The following is a 20,181-nucleotide window of genomic DNA, read 5'->3' as shown; positions in this document are numbered from 1 at the left end:
AAGAGTAGTGTTACTGATTTCAAATGTGAAATGTGGCCACAACATCTCCTTCTGTTCCTGAGTTCTGGTGCTGAATAATGGCACCACAATGTTCTGCAAAATACTGTGGTGCCAAAGTAAGGTTGACCTATTGGATGTGAAATGTCATCACTTTCATCCTGTTGTGAGACATTTGTTGGGCTTAAATTGCAGTTTCATAACTTTTGCTCTAAATAAAGTCAGATGATTCTACATAATTATTTTTTCTACATAACTAACATTACTGACTTAGACTTTATTAGACTTAGGCTTACTGTGGTGTCCTAGCCTTGATATTTAAAATCTCTATAATTAATAATTCTGTAGGTTCTTAGTGTTAATACTTATTATAATCAAGTAAAGTTGTATTTTACATATTTTTGAAGGTTTTTCATCCCTAATATTTAAATGCCCCCGGGCAAATTCACATCATAAATGACATTGTAGAGTTTAAATCTCAATATTGAAAACTTTTCAGGTTTGTTTTTATCGCTGATCTCTTATTTCTTCTCCTGGAAAGCACTTTAGCTCAACAGCTGCTGTTTTAAATATCCTGCATAACCGATTTAAACTGAACTGAAAACATACTTATGTCCGTGTTACTTTAGAGGAGCTGTTAATGGCAGCGTGTTATACTGTGTTGGAGCTGTTCGTTTCTGCCTGCTCATCAGCGTGTAGCATCAAATCAGAGCTTTCTCAGTTAAACGTCGCTGCGGTTGCTGTAGAAGTGTATAACCGTGTCACTGTGGCGCTTTTCTGTGTCTGCGCTCCTCTGCCGGTGTCTCCGGGTTGCAGAGTGCACTGGGACACCGTACTTTCTCCGCAGACGGGCTTTAAATGGGTTAACGAGCCAACCGTCGCCACGTGACCGGTAAGTTATATAATATATAGGTCAACACGTTTCTCGCTGGCACGTGCAGCCTTCCTTCTTACGTAAAGTCTCGTGCAAAGGTCTCGAAATACACTATGTAGGTGAGAGCCGAAGATCGTCAATACAGTTGGAGGCATCACTCCGAACTTTACTCTGCCATGTTTTTCAACACCGGGGGAAATGAGGACAGGAGAATATTTAACTACTACGTCGGGTCCATTTTGTCTTTTCTTTGTCTTTTATATGCTGTTTGGAGAAATTTGTGATCATGTAAACTCAGATGACCCAAATTATGTAAAGTGTTTACACAGACACAGGGGGAACAACAGACAATGCCGCTATTTTGATGGCCATCCAACCATTATCAATACACCGCTTTATCCTAAAGAGGGCCGCCGGAGGGGGGCAGAGGCTCATTTAGAGCCAAAGGCGGGGTCCACAAATTTTTATATACGATCCTGTTGAAAACTCACACTTTTGTTCATGTGCTAACATAATTGCACAAGGGTTTTCTAATCATCAATTAGCCTTTCAACACCATTAGCTAACACAATGTAGCTGGAAATGATGGTTGCTGGAAATGTTCCTCTGTACCCCTATGGAGATATTCCATTAAAAATCAGCTGTTTCCAGCTAGAATAGTCATTTAACATATTAACAATGTCTAGACTGGATTTATGATTCATTTAATATTATCTTTATTGAAAAAAAATGCCTTTCCTTATAAAATGAGGACATTTCTAAGTGACCCCAAACTTTGGAATGGTGTCAAACTAACATGATCTTGACAACATTTATGAAGGATGAAGTCCACAGAGACAAAAAAAGTACCTTAACTGAAGCAGAAATAATGTCCCATCTTCAAATAACCAGAAAATATGCACAAAACTACATTGTATTGTATTGTATTGTTTACAGTATGTCAGTACTGGACTATTTCATCCTCATTTCTCATCCCTGTTAATTGTAAATATTATTACTACTATTCTATTATTACTTTATTACTACTATGTTTACTGCTACATAAGCTGCTGTAACAATGTGAATTTCCCCTGGCGTGGGGAGAAATAAAGGACTATCTTATCTTATTAACTACTATCCATTCTTTTTTAACAAAAGGGAATATCTGTTGGAAATGATGACGAGCACAAGTTAGTTATGAGTAACAGCACTAATGCCATCGATTAGTGCCACAAATATGTGACAGATTTAATGAGGTTGTTGATGCAGTTTGTAGAATGTTCATTTCACCGAGCCCTTCAGGAAGTGTACATTTTAGGGGACAGCATCATGTTGTTGGACACTTTAATCTGTCACATAATGCTCTGGTTAGATGTGACAGACTGTCAGTTGTATTATGCTGTCTGAAATGACTTCTTAGCCTTCAAATGGTGGAGTTATGGACATATAAGTGCCTGGCTGCAACCCAAATTGACATCAGCAACCTGTTGTCGTCTTTCACTCGTCATCTATGGCATCGTTTCATTAGAACACAGCTGCAAATTTAAGTTTATTTTTAATAGTCATGGGTTAAAGGACTGTCTGTGTGCTGGTCACACTATCTAGTGGTTATCCTTTAAAGCCACAGGCGACGAGCTTGTGGATTGAGAAACTGTCTCCAGTTGAACAGTTTTTTGTGCACAATTGGCTAAATTTCATCCTTTTCTAACCAGAACAATAAAAAACGAATTTTTTTCTTTTCCTCTGAACAAATAACATTTCCAAGAAGCTTCTATACTTTTGTTTAGTATACATATTTGTGTGTGTAATTTCCAAAATCAAAGGATTGACTGTGAAGAACTAGTTCCAAATGCAGCCATAAAACTATCCCAGTGGACAATTTTATTTTACTTTTTGAGGAGCTGTTCACTAACAAAGTTTATTTATTTGTATGTGGTATATTAGAAATAACTCATCTTCAAGCTGTAAAAGGCTCACTGGGGGGAACTCAAGTGTGTTTGAGTAGTAAACTATCCATGTTTTTTTGCAGACTTAGGGTTCAGCCTCCTGTGCTCTTGAACAGGAAAGCAGTTTTGGAAAGAAAAAACAAACAAATATTGCGTCAGTGCATCACTCACTGACATCTTTTTGGCATCAAACTGAGGTTGAATGCTTCTTGTGCCTTTAAAACTCGGACACAATAGTCATAATAGCGCTTCTTCACACACAGTGCTTGTCTTAACTTGAAGATCTCTCACTTCAAAAAGTGTTGTGCTTGTTGTTAGTGCACTTTGATGATCAACTTCCATGGTGAAGTCTGTTTTTAGTTTCATCTGCTGCAAGGAAAAGTTGTGTACAGCAGGATTTGGTGACATCAAGACAGGTTTAGAAGCCAGTCCTTGTCCAGTATGCAGCTTACACAAGCCTGACATGGAAAACTACAACCTTCTATGCTCAGACTGCACAAATGTAATGGAGAAAACATGTCTGTAAAAGATATGTAAAACTAAATCAAATGGAATCCTTATATGTTTTATAATTACCTCATTCACAACGTATTGTTTTTAATATATCCACTTGCAGCCATGGGTGTGACAGTGTTGATCTCAGCAGGTATTACGGACAGAGTGAGACCTCTTCCTGCAGCTTCTCTGGTTGGAGGAAAACGAGAGAGTAGCAGAGTCAGATCAGTGACGCGCACAAGGTACTTTTTCAGGTCACCAAAACGTGCGTTGCAGCGGAGGAACCGATCTCTCACTCTGGCGAGGCTGGGCCGGCTCTGTTTGGCATGAATCATAGATTAATTTATTAGCGCTGACATACTCCCACTGCACGTTTCCTGTCAGACCATCCCGTCTGACAGCATCGTTTGGGTCTGTGATGGAAAACTCAGAGGAAAACACTCACTTCATGCGTTCAGACCTGTAGAATCTCTTCTACTAATCTCTTCTTTTTCGCAGAAGATGAGCATTTTGAATCATGCTTTGCAGCCTTGTTTATGAAGCACACTCTAAATATATTAGCCGCCCCCCGCCAGTCTCACCTATATTCATGCATGTGCGCTAATTTTATCTTCTGATCCAAGTGACGCTGATTCATGACTAGAAAACAGAAAACAGTTCCCTGAACGTTCCTGTTTTCTTGGCCGAGCTAAAATGAATGGTCTAAAGCTGTTAAACGCCCATGCACTGCGCCCAGCGGATATGAATGAACCGAAAAGGCGATAAAGGAGGAGGAGGGGACAAGTGTGCACTCTTCTCTCTCGTCCTTGTTTCCTAAAGGACATGGGTGTTCCGCTCTCACCCATCCCTCACGTTTCTAATCCCCCTCCGCCTCCTTTGTGAAAAAAAAAAAAATACGGGAGGAGGAGAGAGAAAAAATGAAGTCAATTATACAACACCCCGACTCTGTGAAGCTCCCTCCTCTCCTCCACAGCTTCTTACTACTACAGCTGGCGGCTCCACATGCGCCGCGGCGCTCCGTAGCCTGCAGCGGGCACACCGGCTCCAGTCTGTAGGCATGTCGGCCGGCGGCTCTGACGAGACGGCGGACCGGGCAGCAGGTAGGTGCTGGGGCTGGTGACTGTGTGTATTTTTCGCTACTTTTAATATCAAACCGGCACCGTTTATCTTTTATTTTTTCCTTTTCACAACTTCTTTCTCACTCGGTGAAGGTATCAGGACAGAGATGCAAGCTTCCCTCTAGAAACTTCCTGACTAACGGCTGAGTCGCTGTTTGTGTTCATTCAACTTTACGGAGTGTTTTAAAGGAGTTGACACTTACTTCTGTCAGCAGCGACCGTTACACTGCCTCTAAACGGGGCGTCGGTAGCAACCTGCCGGTAAAAGTAAGCAGCAGCAACCGGGGTAGCCGTACAACCTGCCGGCTGCGCCAAAAACGCCGAATGGCAGCGGTTCGTGCCGAGCGCAGCCGCACCGGCGTAAGTTTGTCCATTCATGCCTCCGTACTACGTGCTCGTCCTCGACGGGACGCGCGCACTGAGGGGGAGCTTTGTTCTTTTTCGGGAGGGAATACTCGCAAGTTCATGCTGCCGCGTCACTGTAACCATGGCGACTGTGTCCTCCTAGCTTTTTAAACAAATATGTTTGCTAAGCTTAGAATTCTTCTGCCGCCATGTTTGTTACTAAAAGTTTTCCGCACCGCCACCAAAACTGCCCTCTCGAGGAGCTTAGTTGGTCACGTGGCCGCGTGAGGTTTGTCCGTATTCTTTGACGTTCGGCTCCTTTGGAAAGTGGGTCAGTAGATCAGTGGAGCAGCGCTGCCCGCACCGAGCAGCAGAGGGAGGCAGCCGCTCCCCGCCGCTCCGCAGCCGCACCGGCAGCCTGGAGGAATGTCAGCCAGACCCTCGGAGGCTCAGAACCGCCAGACCCTCTTTAAATTATAGCTAAAAAAAAAATGCGTTTTAAAGCGAGGCGCTGCACAAGAACAGGACGAGTTTATGAAGCAAGCGAGCAAGTTTATTTAACCTTCCTGTTGTCCTCATTTACGGGCACCAAAAAATATTGTTTCCTTGTTTGAAAAAATCCAAAAATTCAGCAAAAAAAAAATTCCCCAAATTTCGGACAATTTGCAAAACCTTCAGGAAGAAAATCCCAATAATTCCTTAAAAGTTTATCTTCAAAGTTTTATTTTTAACCAAATCCCCCAAATTTGGCAAGAAAAGTAAGAGTAAGAGTAAAATCTTCCCAAAAAATCCTAAAAATATCTAAAGTGATTACGTATATATATCAGTAAAACTTCTAATATTTTCTTTAACAACTTTCACATAAAGATTTTTTCTGAATGTTCTTCAGAAACATTTTTAACATTTCTTTTTTCCACCAAAAATGTTCAAAGATTTCCCAAAAACGTTGTAAATGTGGATGTCAGGAGTTTTACGGTGAAAATATATATATATATTTTCCCACATTTTCAAACTTTAAACCGAGTCAATTTTGACCCGCAGGACGACACGAGGGTTAAAATGGAGCGATTTCACATGTAGTGCCGAATGGATCTCATTTTTATCATGTTTTTTTTTCCAAATAAAATAAACAGGCTATGAATAAAATGTTATCAAACCCGTCTGTAAAAATATTCAGAACACAGTTTGGGGAAAAAAACAATATTTGGTGCATGTCGGTGCTGCACAAATGGATATTTCCGGCTTAGAATATGATAAACACAATATAGAGAAAACTGCATTTAAAGACATTTGCTGTAACTTTTAATTTTTTATTGACATTAATACTATTATAATATGTATTATAACTAAAATCTACTTACGCAAATTAAAAAATCAAATCAATCAATCAAACACATAACATCTTGTCAAACCAAAATATCCCTAATTTTCAGAATTGACCGATGCAAAATGTTTCAAGCTATAATGTTTCACCTTAAATACATATGGAATTTTTAAAAATGGCCTTCTCTGTAATTAGAAACATGTTTCCATAAGTGTTAAAAGATCAAACATCTCCACATATGAACATACAATTAAACTAAGTGGAAATTATAAATCATTATGAGGCATTATATTGTCATAAAAATATTTCTTCCACTCCTGTATGTGAAGTCAGTATTTCCCACTAAAATGCTGTATTATTCAGACAACCATTAAAATACAACATCAAGACCCATGTTGTATAAAAGCACTGAGACTTCTTAATGGAAAATGCCTGTGAAATATATTCGGTATTCATTTAATATATTTAGTACAGTTGTCTATAAAAGCTTAAAGTCTGAGGATTTTTGTAATAAAGCAGAAATAATAATAGAAAAGATATTGTATGAAGTGTAAAAGTGCTAAATCTAACTGTAAGTATCTGTCAGAATTAATGTGTATACATTTAACATAGTAATGTGTACTCTGTTTATTAAAAGTATATTTTATGCTGTTAAAACTGTATCATGTTTATACCTTTTAGTATTAGTTATGTGGCTTTCTACATTTCACTTTTCTATTATTGTCTTATTTTGCTCGTCTGAGGTTTTGACATCTCCTGCCTCTGGTGTTTCCTCATTATAATTTATTTTTAAAGGACTTGTTTTTTTTCTAAAGCACTTTTGTTGCATTGCATTTGCATGAAAAGTGCTACACTAAAAGTCTGATTGATGGATTCATAAAAACTGACAAATAATTAAACCACTAACACAAAGCAGTCGGTTAGAAAGCCGGTCCTTATAAGACTTGATTCTGTTTCTTGTCACTTGTCCTGCTCTACATCTGTCTTTTCATGTTTCACATATTCATTTTGCCAGTCATGTTTTAATAACATTTCAGAAAATGAGGTTAAGATCATCAGATATGGTTGCAAATATGTCAAAGTTATTAGCTCTATAGTGATAGAAATATTAAAAGTGTATCCTTCACAAACCACTTTCTACAGCACATTCATGTATTTTATATGCTCTAACTGATCAGTATTTTTAGCATAAGTGGCATAAGTGATACTATTAGTAAAATTTTACAGTGCAGGTCTTTTAATTTTGATGTAATAGAGAAAAACAAAATATTTCCGGAAAATTCTACAAAAACGTTTTAGTATCAAAAATGCTTCCAAAGTACAGAATTTAGCCTCTCTAATGTTATTCTGAATCAAACTGGATAGTAAACTTTGAGATACAGTATTTTGTCTTCCGAATGATGATTTCTGTTCATGGTTTCTGCATTTAAAGTGAATAAAATATTTAAATGGCACAGACTGTGCTTTATTTCTTTGTATTCTTGTTCCAAAATTGCCTGGACGTAAGAAGTATCAGCTCTGCTATTATTAGTAGTACTTTTCCTATCCTGTATGAACATTCTTGTATCTTTTTAATGCACCTCAGTGCCTATTAAAACTGTTTAAAAATGCATGTGCTTTGTAACAGGATATGCTTTGTGGCAGATGTGGAAGAATAGTCTCACATTGCAAAACATCCTTAATGCTTGTACGTATGGTTTTAGGAGTAGTAGGAATTGTAGGTCAGTCAACCAGAAATAACCTGGAACATAGTGTGCTGTAACTGTAGGATTTAAGGCTTGACTTCTCAGCATCCAGCCAGAACTACAACACTGGTAGTTATGTTCCCAGGAGCATGGGAGAGGCTGAAGTCTGGACTTAAGTGGCCATAGAGAAATCTCAGAGTAGATTCTTAGAGTGAAAATGCAAAGAGTACTGACCTCTGAGGAGTGAGGAGGCAATTAAGATAAGAAATGTTCTCGTGTATGTCAGCCATTTATACGGAGGTGAAGACAAGCTAGACAAGACTGTTGCCTCTGGGGTGTTTTTTTCTGTTTCCACAATAACACGTTACAACTGCTTCTGAATTTTCTTAAACTGCAACACACAGAAATACATATTCTGCACAACAAATACACCGCATTTCTGTAGTACACATACTATTTAGAAAAGTAATTTTCATACTGTAAGACTGGGGCTAAGGTGAAGATGTACATTTAAGTCCATTAATATATTTAATTAGTGTAATACATGAAAGCTAAAAAACAGAGGTCATCCAGCTCCTATGCCCGTCACATGAACTCAGTGGTCTTTACGACATGAACACCTGAGTCCGCAGTAGTCGTGAGTCACATCACACCCATCTTTACTGGCAACCATCGTTTTGATCCCAGCTAAAAACCTCTGAAGTTTCGTGACGCCATCTTGTGCGACTGAAACACCATTGTGTTGACAAAGTGTCCAAGACAGACGAGTAAACACCTGCCAAAGCTGCCTTTGTGGTACTTCCTGTTAAAGCGGGTGTGTCAAGGACCATGTTTTTTGCCATGGTAACACACACACACACACACACACACACACACACACACACACACACACACACACACACACACACACACACACACACACACACACACACACACACACACACACACAATGTAAAAAACAATACTAGCTCCTTCCACCATTTTAATAATTTTGTGTGTCGTTGTTGTCGTGTTGTGTCACTTTGCGCCTCTGTATTTATTTTATACTTCTTTGTGGTTGGTTTGTGTTTCTGTGTCATTCTATTGCATTTTTGTCGTTACTTTACATGTTTTGTAGGGTTTTTTTGCCTCTCTGTAGTAATTTTGTCTCAGTCATGTCTCTTAGTAGTTTTTGAGTCTAATAATTTTGTGTCTTTGTAGTCATTTTAAGTCTCTTGGTGGCACGCTCTTGTTGTCTGACCACATGCTGCACACTGTTGTCACCATAAGGTCACAGCGAACCAAACGCTTCCAACCTTTCAGTCTTTCACAGTAAATACAGGCGGTGAATGCTAAAGGGTTGGCAGCTGGCCTGCTGGTCAAACAAAAAACGAAAATGTCGCCTTGGGCACGAGGAAACTGTGATGGACCTTTTCCTCTGCCATTTCATGAGCCACGTGATTAACTTAAAATATAACTGATAGGTTAATCAATAATGAAAATAGTTGTTCGTTGAAGCTCCCAGTAAAGTATTACGAACATTTCCAGAAATCTGTAACAAATTGAACAGAAAAAGTATATTTGGGTGTGCTGTCATCACAGATGTAGCTGACAAAAAGCACACAGAGTATAAAACAAATACAAATCAGAGATTGCATTTTGGAAGAGTGAAAACTGAAGGTGTGGTGACTACAGAGCTGCAGATACACATTAGGGGTCTGAACATGGAGCACTAATGGATGGATGGATTTACTAAAACTGCAGAGGGTGGTGATCTTTGTGACGTTGATGGATCTAGAAACTGTGGCTTTGAAAGAGCCATCTGTGTTAAATGTCAGCAAAAGGAAGCTGTCAGATATGTGAATTCATTTTCAGTTCAATTGAGCTTTTATGGTGCAGAAGTTTGTGTGCAAATATTTTAACGGTAACAGCAGATTGAACAGTAATATATCATTAAAACTGGTGTATATTAATTACACATTCACTGAATATCATTTTTTGTCACTTCGGCTGTGGCAAGTTGATGCTTCTTTCATTTTCATTTTCATTCATTTCCCTGAATGCTTTACATTCTAGTAGAGAGTGTATTTCTGCCTCAGTCTCACCTGTTGAACAGTGACCACATTCTGTTATCATGATCATGATTTGTGCCTTTTTAATTGCCATCACTATTTGTGTCATTGTGTTTCGACTGCACTCGCTCAGCCTGTACTTGGTGAGGTTGTGTCTTAGTGTTCTATCTCTTGCAGTACAGAGATGTTCTGCCAAGTCACAATTTCCTTTTAGTGCCAGACAACATTCTAATCTACTTCGGCTTTTAGTTTCCGCTTTCCAGTGTTCCAAATGAGTTTCCTGATATTGAATTTTAATTTGGGTTTCTCTGATTAGCGTTTGGAATCCACTGAGGCTGGTTATAGTGCAACTGAGAGGAGTTAGTTAATCTCAGCACCAGCTGACATGGAGACTCTTTCTGGACTCAGTTCTTGGCTTTGGAATGAGAGTGTCCACTGCTTAATGATCAATGATCTGTCTAATTCTTCTCTACATACATTGTGTGCATGTGTGTGTTCCTGTGTTTGTGTAAAATGCATCTTTAAAGATTCTGTTGGGTGTTTGTCCCATTGGGTGAAACTGCACTTTAGGCTCAAAAATGATAATAATAAAAAAAATAAGGCACCAGTTAGCGTCAGCCTCCCTGAGTTCAGGGAACAACGAATTAAATTATATTCTAATTATATTCCATGAGCAAGCTATATTGAATTAGAAGGATTAATCTTTCCTGTACTTGCAAAAATATTTTTAAAAAACAATTGCTTAATATCTGGTAGCATAAAGGAACTTGAAATCCTGACTGGACTAAAAAAAAAGTTATGAAGCCAAATTAATTGATTAGCATAACTTGAATTTTGTTCTAATTCAATCAACGCAGAAATTTCTGTTTAAATGACACAAAATATTAAGTTGCCATAATCATCATTATTATTATATCAACAAGACTCATTAGTACTATATTGGGAGTTACTCTGTGATTCACACCTTTAACTCATCCTACTGTATGTTCAATGGTACGCTTATTTTTGGTAAACTGTTATTTGTTCTGTGTTTTTGGCTTTGAAATGTATAGTGTGTAGACTGGCTGTTTGAGCCAGAAGTTACAAATGCAAAAAATATCATTGTTTGAAAGGATTTAATTTTTTTTTTTAGAAATTGCCTAAAAATCTGTCCAGTTTTTTAAAAGGGCATGGATATTACAAGTCATTGACATTAGCTATACTTTCTCATGCAATGCAAAAAGTGTTGAAAATGCAGCATTATATTAGTGAAAGTTGTAGCCTTGTCATGTAAGTCTGTTATCCATCAGTTAACATGTTACGCTCAACTTCCCCTTTCAATAATATAATCACTTCCCTCTGTTAAATCTATGCAAGTAGGTAGAAATGCTAGCAGACTAGTGAGAAGTGTCAGTAATTAGATTATAGCTAGAACATAATGAATTATATATTTCACTCAGTTCTTTTTACTTTTTCCATTTTTGATTTCAACAGTTTATAGTAAAATGTGTTGAAACCATTTAAATTTCAATTCCGTCCTGTTTCCAGCCCTCACTTTCACTTTTTTATGTTTGTTGTCTTTTATGTTGTAAGAGAGCGCAAAAAACCAAACATATAAACTCATAATTAATTACTTTGTTAAAAAATAGTACTAAAATGTGTCGCATGAATGCAGAAAATCTGTAAAACGAAGTGCAATTTTTAAAAAGAGGATTTGGTTGTGAAATTATATTTTGCAAACTGAAACAGAATCTGCTACTCTAAACAGTACACCAAAGCCTAGTTTATGTTTTGGTTTGATTTTATAATTTCAAAATTGGATGTAAGTATTTTAGAAGCATATGTTTGCATTTATAATTTGTAGATGGACACTGAATGTATGTACAGTTGTGAACTTCAGTTTACATACATTTAAAGACCATGTATATCATGTCAGTTTTGAGTTTCCAGTGACTCTTAATTTTATTTGATGGAATCATGAAAGTGCATGCATCTTTGCCACAAAAACAATCATGTATTTATCTTTCATGAATTTATTATAAATCTTATGAATTTGACAAAATCTGCTGGGTCAAAAATATACATACAGCACCTTGAATTATCAGTTTTGATGCTGTAGAAAATTGTATTCATCAAATATTCTTTGTGGCATTGCTTTTTAACTTCTCTTGAGTGATTATAATTGACTACAGCTGCTGACTCCTCTGAGCCAATGAAAATAGGGCCCATTTGATCCACTCATTAGACTCAGCCACAAACACTACAAAACACATGGGTGTTTCAACAAAACGATGAATTCAGACCTCCATCAAAATGATAAAGAAATGGTTAAACCAGGCTGGAATTAAGGTTTTAGTCTGGTTGAAGCCACATAATTTAGTGCACACAATGTTTGCATTTTCTGGGAAATGTTTATTAAATGTCAGTGAAATAGCAAAAATCTGTGCACATTCAAAATGAGGTACTGCCCCAGTTTATCGTCATCAGAATTTTAACAGCTGCCTTGCTCATGTAGCTCCTAAAAGTGGCTAGTTCATGTGGAAATAGTCAAATGGCATTTAATCACATAATAGCATTGCTGTATGTATACTTTTGACCCAGCAGATTTTGTCACCTGTAATAAATTCATGAAGGAACCAAAAGTCATGATTTTAATTCTGTGGCAGACACATCACTTTCAATTATTTACATCATAGACAGTGAAGATTCATAGGAGTCACTGGAAACTCAAGACTGTCATGATACACATGGTCTTTACAAGTGTGTGTAAATTTTTGTTCAGGACTATATTTAGTAGTATATCATTGAAGTTAACTGTAAACCACTTAAAACCCCAATAGTGCAAAAAAAAAGACATTTCAAAGAGTCTGAATACTGTGAAAATTCTCTGCTCTTTAGTTGCTGAATCACACTGATAGTATTTTGTTGCCGTATGTTTGTTTGCACACGAGTCTTCGAACCTTAAACCCAGCCTTAAACCCTGTATCCATGTTTGCTCTGGTTGCTAAAACAGTCTGTCGCTGTAATTTATCTGTTTGGAGGATCTGCAGAGCGTCCTCACCTTTTATGACCTGCTATTGTGTATTTTTCTCTCATGACTTGGCTCTGAGGTGGAGTTGGAGTCAGGAGATAAAAGAACAGTGGCATCTGAGCTGGATTACAGAGTTGCAGTATTACTGCATAAACATGTTTTGTATCGTAGTATCAGCTATCAGCCTACTTTCAGCAGCTAGTTAGAGAAGTAAAAAACATTTGTGGTTTAGACAGTTGTTGCTCCGTGTATTGTTATTTATTGGTTTTGGCACGAGTGTTTGGCTTCTCTAAATAGTCTGTGGATTGTAATGTGTTTTTGCATTGTGAGCACTGGTGTTGTAGGGATTTTTCCTGGTTTTCTACAGTATAAATGAGGCCATGTATACTCTTTTTTTCACCATCAAATACCTTTAGGTTATTCAAGTGGTGTTAAATTAGCGCTTTAACTGCAGAAGTGCATGTAGGTCATATGGTGCATGGTCTTTGTCGTACTGAGTCTGCTACATTCCCGTGTATTTCCATCACGAGTGGTGGTCTGTGTTCCTACGTTTCAGTAATACGGTATGTCATCTGCTGCCCTGCAGGCTTGGCCTTTCGTCAGGGCTCTTGTCACGACCGGTGCTCTTGGCTGGGGCGTGACTCTGAATGTTGAGCGTCTATACACAGATGGTGTCAGGGCTTCCTAACAGTCACGTTTAGGCCAGTCGGCAGGCAGATCTCGCTCAGGTGCCCAGGGATGGTTTCCTGACTTACAAGGAAACAGGAAAAACAGTGGAAGGGCTTGTTGTGCTGCATCAGCGGTGGGGAGCTGGTGTGGGTGGAAGGGAGAGCCGGCGAGCGCTCACTCCCACATTCCACTTTTGCGTCAGTGATGACCCACTAAAGTCCTCTGGAGGGATTAAAGTAAATGATGTCAATATTGTTTAATTCATAGCACTGTTGTTTTAATTGAACACGGTGTTCTTGTCCATAAAAGCAGGATACTTTTGAGATTTATCCTTTTATGCTGAAGAAAAAGGTCACTATGACTTCTCAGACATTCCTCACTTGGATAGTTTTATTCATACATCACTGTGCAACAGTTGAGGATAAACATTGGAAATAACTTAAAAGCCTAAAACACACAATGCTTTTATTCAGTAGTGCCGCTTATATTACAAAAAATAGCTGAGAAAAATATGGTTTCACCATTAAAGCTTCTCTTTACACCACTTGCTTTGGTTCTTTAAGTGAGAAAAACAGAAGGATGTGGGTCAGTCCTGGCCGACAGTCACGATGGAAAGCTTTCTTCACTTTTATCAACACTTTTTTCCTCCAAATCGATGCCACAATTTAAAGTAGGAGAGTCCTGAGAAGGAAGTAGGTCAGTGTTACAGCATTATATAAGCTTAAGTAAGACGATAGCCCAAACCCCATTTCCTCACGTGCCTGTTCAAACTAACAAACTGAGAGCAGAGCTGGAGGCTTGGTGCCGTTCATGGCAACCCTGAGCCACTGCTCGGACAGTTTGCCTAGAAACAGATGACCGGCCGGGAAAGAGCCAAGCCATCTGAAGTGTGTGAGGGACGAGCGCTTGTTGGTTTGGCAGGAGACTAAATAGGATGTAGAAGACGAAAGGGGGAAAAATGTTGGCTGTTGTGCTCAGAGAGAAGTTTTTGGGTCAGTTATTAAAGCTGCGCATGGCTTTTTCCACAGAATGGCATTCCTGACTGAGATATCAGCCTTTCAAAATAATTACCTACCACTACTGCGAACACACTGATTGATGAGTCATGCTGATTGCTGAACAAAAATGGTTTTAAATGTTGATTCTCTTTAGGTAGTAGGTTAACAAAATTAATTATGTTTTTAAAAATGGTTTCATATGACCTATCAGGAACCACAAAAATGCCAAACAGGCACTATGGACATTTATATGATTGTTAAATAGCAAAAACATCAGAAACAGTTGTGTTGGCTGGTTTCAGAGTATCTTAAACAAGGAAACTAAGTCTAAGAAAAGCAAAAATGGCTGTATTAATTAGAGCATTTTAATATTTAATTGGGAAATGAAGCCAATAATTACCATGATTGTATATAGTAAATGATTTTTTAAATTTCTTTTTTATTATTATATACACTTAATTAAAAACATTAAGCACCTTAATTTATCTATTTACAGAATATACAAGTTAAATTTATATTCAGGTATTTAAAAAGTCATGTCAAAAATCTTTTTTTAAAAGATAGTTTTAGCTGTTTTAGACATATCAACCTTTATCTAATCAGTTCATAAAACTGGAAATGCTTGTTGAATAGGTAACCAGATTACAAAGTCACCTGATCTGCTTCTCACATTTGATCACCCACAGATTTGTCATCATGGTTTTGTGCTTAAAAATAAAAAATAAAACATGTATGGTACGGGTAATTAAAACTATAGAAACCTTTCTTAAAAAAAATAAATAAATCAGCTCTTGCCAAATGATTTCACACATTGCTGATTAGCTGATCAGTGCCAGGTACATATCTCTGTATTTCATGGTATACTGGAGGTCTACTTCTTATTTCTGTGCTCATATTTCCATTTTGGTGCAATGGAAGTGCAACATTTTCTATGAACCAGCAGTGATTGCTTAGCCAGAGCTGCCAAACGGTATCTACAACTCAGAGTATGGTAGAACCTGTGAAGGAGAAACCTAGAAAGTGTCCAAGAACAGTTACTAATGTGCGTGATAAAAAAGAAACTCCATGTCCGGAGAATCAGTATAAAAAAGAAGCAACAGTGATGTCATTTGTAATTACTCCCACTACCAGAAGGAGGACACAAAAGTTCCACATTGCAGGTTTAAAAAGGAAACTTTTAAAGATTTTTTATGGCCTTAAATTTCAAAAATCAAATTCAAGACCTTTTAATATCCAAAGTCGGCCAATTTCAATAAAATACACATCTTTTTGCCACTGCTCTGTTTCTTGAATGCAATATTTCACTTTTCTTCAACTCTGACGTACGTTCGGTTAGACTCAACGGTGAACTGAATAGCTTTTGAAGATCAAAGGTTAAAGATCACCATGAACTCAAAAAACACATTCTGAACCATGACTGAAGAAGTCATATGCTTATTATGAGACAATGTCTCACAACAGGATGAAATGATGAAGTGATGACATTTCATATCCAAAAAGTCAAATTTACTTTGGCACCACAATGCTTTGCTGAACATTGTGGTGTCATTATTCAGCACCAGAACTCAGGAACAGAAGGAGATGCTGTGACCACATTTCACATTTGATGCCATGTTGAAACTGTGCTGATTGTAAAGATCTTCTGAGCTGCTGGTTTGAAGATGTGTCTTGAGCATCCATGTTTCTGAATTTGGAGCGTCTCTGCAGCAACATCCACATTTTAAGCTTGGTCCACTTTAACGACTACAACTTCCATTAGAATTCGCTTCATTGGCCAAGCATGTGAACACATACAAGGAATTTAGCTTCTCTCAGTGAACTCACACACTTCAAAGTCTTCACTAGATATAGGCCTGGACAGATGTTGATATAAGCTGCATTTTAACTTGCTGGCACAGGGATACAACCAGGCAGTAATTCCAGTTGTAGAATGCAGCTGCTACTTTTGCCCTTGGACTAAATAAGAACCAGCGTTATCAGCTTCGCTCTTCCTGAATTCAAGAACATCCTGTTAGCAGAGCAAACCTTATTCAGCCATTCAGTTATTTAGACATTCATTCACAGTAGTCACAAAGCATCTGGAAAGGCAGCATTATTGGAAAGCACAAGGCCGATGTATTCATTTGTAGTGTGTGATGGCTGTTTTCATGTACCAGATCCTGCTGCAGAGGAAGAAGGGCCAAGTCAAGCCGGTCCCTCGCTGCCAGCTGCCGAGCTGCCAAGGAAACGAAAGGGAGATGTGGAGGAGAGGTCAGACACCCCTGTACAGTAAGAGGAGAGCTGTGTTGTTTGTGAATAAAAACATACTTGGTGTCGGTTTACTCTTATGTTTGTCTCTGAAGTAAATCTGACACTGTACAATGCATATCTTCTCCTTATGAAATATTAAATTACACACTGTCTCCTTTCCATCTTGCAGGCAAAGCCTTGACTTCCAAATGGATGACGACCTCAGCAGGTACACTGACTTCTCGGCTTTATTACCATAGAGAGAAGACTTTGATAGAGAGAACACTCTGATGTTTGATCTTTTTATTTGCAGATCTGAGGAGGAGGATCAGCAAGTCAAAATGAAATGCTTCAGGTGATTCCATTTTATGAAATTACTGCACCATCTGTGTCTTGAAAAGCCTTTTGTGGCTTTTTTTGGTCTCATTTAGTTTGTGATGTCAGCAGCTATTTTAAACCATAATGACTTCAGCAGACTTAAAATAGCTGCATTATGAACAGGTAATCATTTCCCCCAAAATAGATACAGCAGGTAGAAATAGGATGAATCCTTCTTTTCAAGTATTGTGTTACAGAGCGGGTCAGGAGCAAAGATGCACCACCACTGCTTTAAATGCAATAATAATTTATTTACAAGAAATATATACACATTTACGCTACCGTTCAAAAGTTTGGAGACACTTAGAAATGTCCTGATTTTTTTAAAGAAAAGCAGTTTTTTAAATTAAAGGTAACATTAAATGAATGATAAATCCAGCCTAGACATTGTTAATGTGGTAAATGACTATTCTAGCTGGAAACAGCTGATTTTTAATGGAATATCTCCATAGAGGTACAGAGGAACATTTCCAGCAACCATCACTCCTGTGTTCTAATGCTACATTGTGTTAGCTAATGCTGTTGAAAGGCTCATTGATGATTAGAAAACTCTTGTGCAATTATGTTAGCACATGAATAAAAGTGTGAGTTTTCATGGAAAACATGAAATTGTCTGAGTGACCCCAAACTTTTGAATGGTAATGTAAATACACAGAGCTGATAATGGAAACCAGAAGTGATGATTCATAAGAGCAGCGACTAAACAGGCTACGCCCAACAGGGACACTATCGGCCAGAGGGCAAATTATTAATAACTGAAAATACACAGAAAGCTACAGACACAATACACTATACAATCAGACAGACTAAATCACACAAGCAAGATTGGTACAGGATAGCGACTAACCAGGACTTGGTACTACCAAGCTTGGAAAGTGGGACAGGCTGAACAAACGAGCCCAGGGCACCAACAAGAACAATACTATACAGGCCGTGAGAACAGAAATAATACAGAATGTACCATCCATCCATTACTGATACACCGCTTAAGCCTCATTAGGGTCATGGGGGGCTGGAATCTATCCCAGCTGACTTTGGCTGAAGATCGGCACTTAGATAGCTCAATAGGTTGAGTGGGCGACCCCTGAACAGGGGCTATAGTCCCTGACGCAGCAGCCTGGGTTCAATTCCAGCTCATAGACCTTTGCTGCAGGTCTTTCTCCCTACTTTCCTGTCTGCCTTTTCACTAATCTGTCAAATAGAGCCAAAAATAGCCAAAAAACTGCTTTAAAAGAACACCCTGGACAGATCCCCAGTCTATCACAGGACTACATATAGAGACAAACAATCACACTCACATTCCCACCTACAGACAGTTTAGAATAATCAATTAACCTCAGCATGTTGTTGGCCGAGATGCAAACCAGGGATCTTTTAGCTGCAAGGCGAAAGTGCTAACCACCAAGTCACTGTGCAGCCCACAGAAAATATCATAAGCTACAAATACACAGCATTAATAAGCAAGGACCAGCTAGAGAAGGAGTGACTTGGCTGGTTAGAACAAGAACTGACGCTGAGCAAGAACATGCAGAGTGGCTGGTTGACTAACTGAGGTTATTCAACGGTCTGGCATCCTGTAGTGCTCCGAGCCAGGCTTTTATGGAGCAGAGTGAGCAGTAGATGGGCTGACCACTCCCCGCCACAGGTGTGCACCCTCAGGTAATTAGTCAGTGACCTGCACTTGTAGACATTCCGCACACAAACACACACCCCATCAGGCCAACAGGAGGAAAGAGGGAGTTTGCCAGCTAGTTGGAGATGGAGATGGAAGTGGAGGTGGAGGGTATGGCAGTTCGTGCTACAGACCGTAAAATTTTGCCACACAGGGAGCCTCACCGCCAGATTGAAAAGCGGCGGAGGGACAAAATGAACAACCTCATCGACGAGCTGTCTGCCATGATCCCTGCATGTCAGCCCATGGCTCGGAAACTTGACAAACTCACTGTGCTGCGGAAGGCTGTACAACATCTGAAAGCCCTCAAAGGTAACGTTTAGCCTATCCAGCACTTTAAAGTATCAAGAACAGAGTTTGGCAGGTCTAAGTAATCAGTCTGTTTTTTTTTTTTTTCAGCTGGGACAAGCAGCACCTTTACAGACACCACCTGCAAGCCTTCCATCCTGCCCCATGAAGACCTCAGGCACCTTCTGCTCAGGGTAGCTGTTCATATTCAACACCAGACTACTCAGGTGTGATTGTACATTTATCTGTCTGTCTACTAATGTGTCTGTCTGTCCTCCTATCAGACTGCCGATGGGTTCCTGTTAGTTGTAAGTTGTGACCGGGCGAAAATCCTGTTCATCTCAGAGTCTGTCTCCAAGATCCTCAACTTTAAGCGGGTGTGTTGCATTTCTGTTACGTGTTTCCTTGGTATTATCAATTACAACGTTTTAAAAATTATGATTGAGGTGGCCAAGCTACACAACTTAAAGTGTAACTGGTTGATTTTTTTTTCTCTCTTGAATTCAAGCACAATTAAACAGAAATGGCATGTGGTCCCAAAACAAAATTGATTCAATGATTGGGACATTGTTTGCTCTAACAGAATTATCTTTCCAGTTGTTTTAAAAAAAAAAAAAAAAAAGTCCCCTTAACCATACTGAGATGCACAAAAAGTCAAAGATGACTGCAAAGGTTGTAACGGGTCAGCCTCCAACAAAATGTCAAATACCAGATTCTGTCATTTCGTTGTCTCTGCAGACTTTTACCCTCTAAAAACCCAAAACCCACAAGTGGGTCTGAGAGACTTTTATTATTATGTTTTAGTTGCCAAAATGACAACATTTATCAGTGCCAGAAACTGTAAAAATGGAAAGAATCGTTGTTTTCTGTTTTCCAGTGGTCCTTGAATGTACTGTGTGTTGTGTACTTCTTAAATTTGTGCTTAAACTCGTAATATTTAATCAAAATCCCTTTTTTTCCCCAATATCTCATTGATAGTTTCCACTAGACCCTGTAACGTGACAAAAATACAGGGACTTTTGAGCTGTTTTTTTTTTTTTGTCTGATTTTTGTAAAAGAAAAATCAATGAAATTCTGCTTTTATTTTTCCTTTTAAGTTGTTTGATGTAACTCTGTCACACTG

At 38.6% G+C, this 20,181-nt stretch overlaps 1 protein-coding gene and 1 long non-coding RNA gene across 3 annotated transcripts in view; one reads left to right on the top strand and one right to left on the bottom strand.

Moving 5' to 3' along the window:
- LOC129347873 (uncharacterized) overlaps nucleotides 1–4,860 on the bottom strand; it is a 31,013-nt gene extending 26,153 nt beyond the window's left edge. For both annotated transcript variants that reach the window (XR_008600188.1, XR_008600187.1), the window contains exons 1-2: nucleotides 4,613–4,860; nucleotides 3,373–3,480 (exon numbers count right to left, since the gene is read on the bottom strand). This is a non-coding gene — a long non-coding RNA (uncharacterized LOC129347873). The remainder of the gene's footprint in view (nucleotides 1–3,372; nucleotides 3,481–4,612) is intronic.
- The window catches only part of LOC111578552 (basic helix-loop-helix ARNT-like protein 2), a 30,948-nt gene continuing 14,975 nt past the window's right edge, over nucleotides 4,209–20,181 (top strand). Inside the window, exons 1-7 of the mRNA XM_023285405.3 lie at nucleotides 4,209–4,391; nucleotides 16,648–16,741; nucleotides 16,911–16,949; nucleotides 17,034–17,075; nucleotides 18,925–19,082; nucleotides 19,170–19,252; nucleotides 19,343–19,435. Of these exons, the coding sequence (XP_023141173.2) occupies nucleotides 4,349–4,391; nucleotides 16,648–16,741; nucleotides 16,911–16,949; nucleotides 17,034–17,075; nucleotides 18,925–19,082; nucleotides 19,170–19,252; nucleotides 19,343–19,435 (552 nt within the window). The 5' untranslated portion in view covers nucleotides 4,209–4,348. The remainder of the gene's footprint in view (nucleotides 4,392–16,647; nucleotides 16,742–16,910; nucleotides 16,950–17,033; nucleotides 17,076–18,924; nucleotides 19,083–19,169; nucleotides 19,253–19,342; nucleotides 19,436–20,181) is intronic.

Source organism: Amphiprion ocellaris, chromosome 21 (genome assembly GCF_022539595.1).
Source record: "Amphiprion ocellaris isolate individual 3 ecotype Okinawa chromosome 21, ASM2253959v1, whole genome shotgun sequence".
NCBI lineage: Eukaryota > Metazoa > Chordata > Actinopteri > Pomacentridae > Amphiprion > Amphiprion ocellaris.
This window is presented reverse-complemented; position numbering and strand designations above follow the sequence as displayed.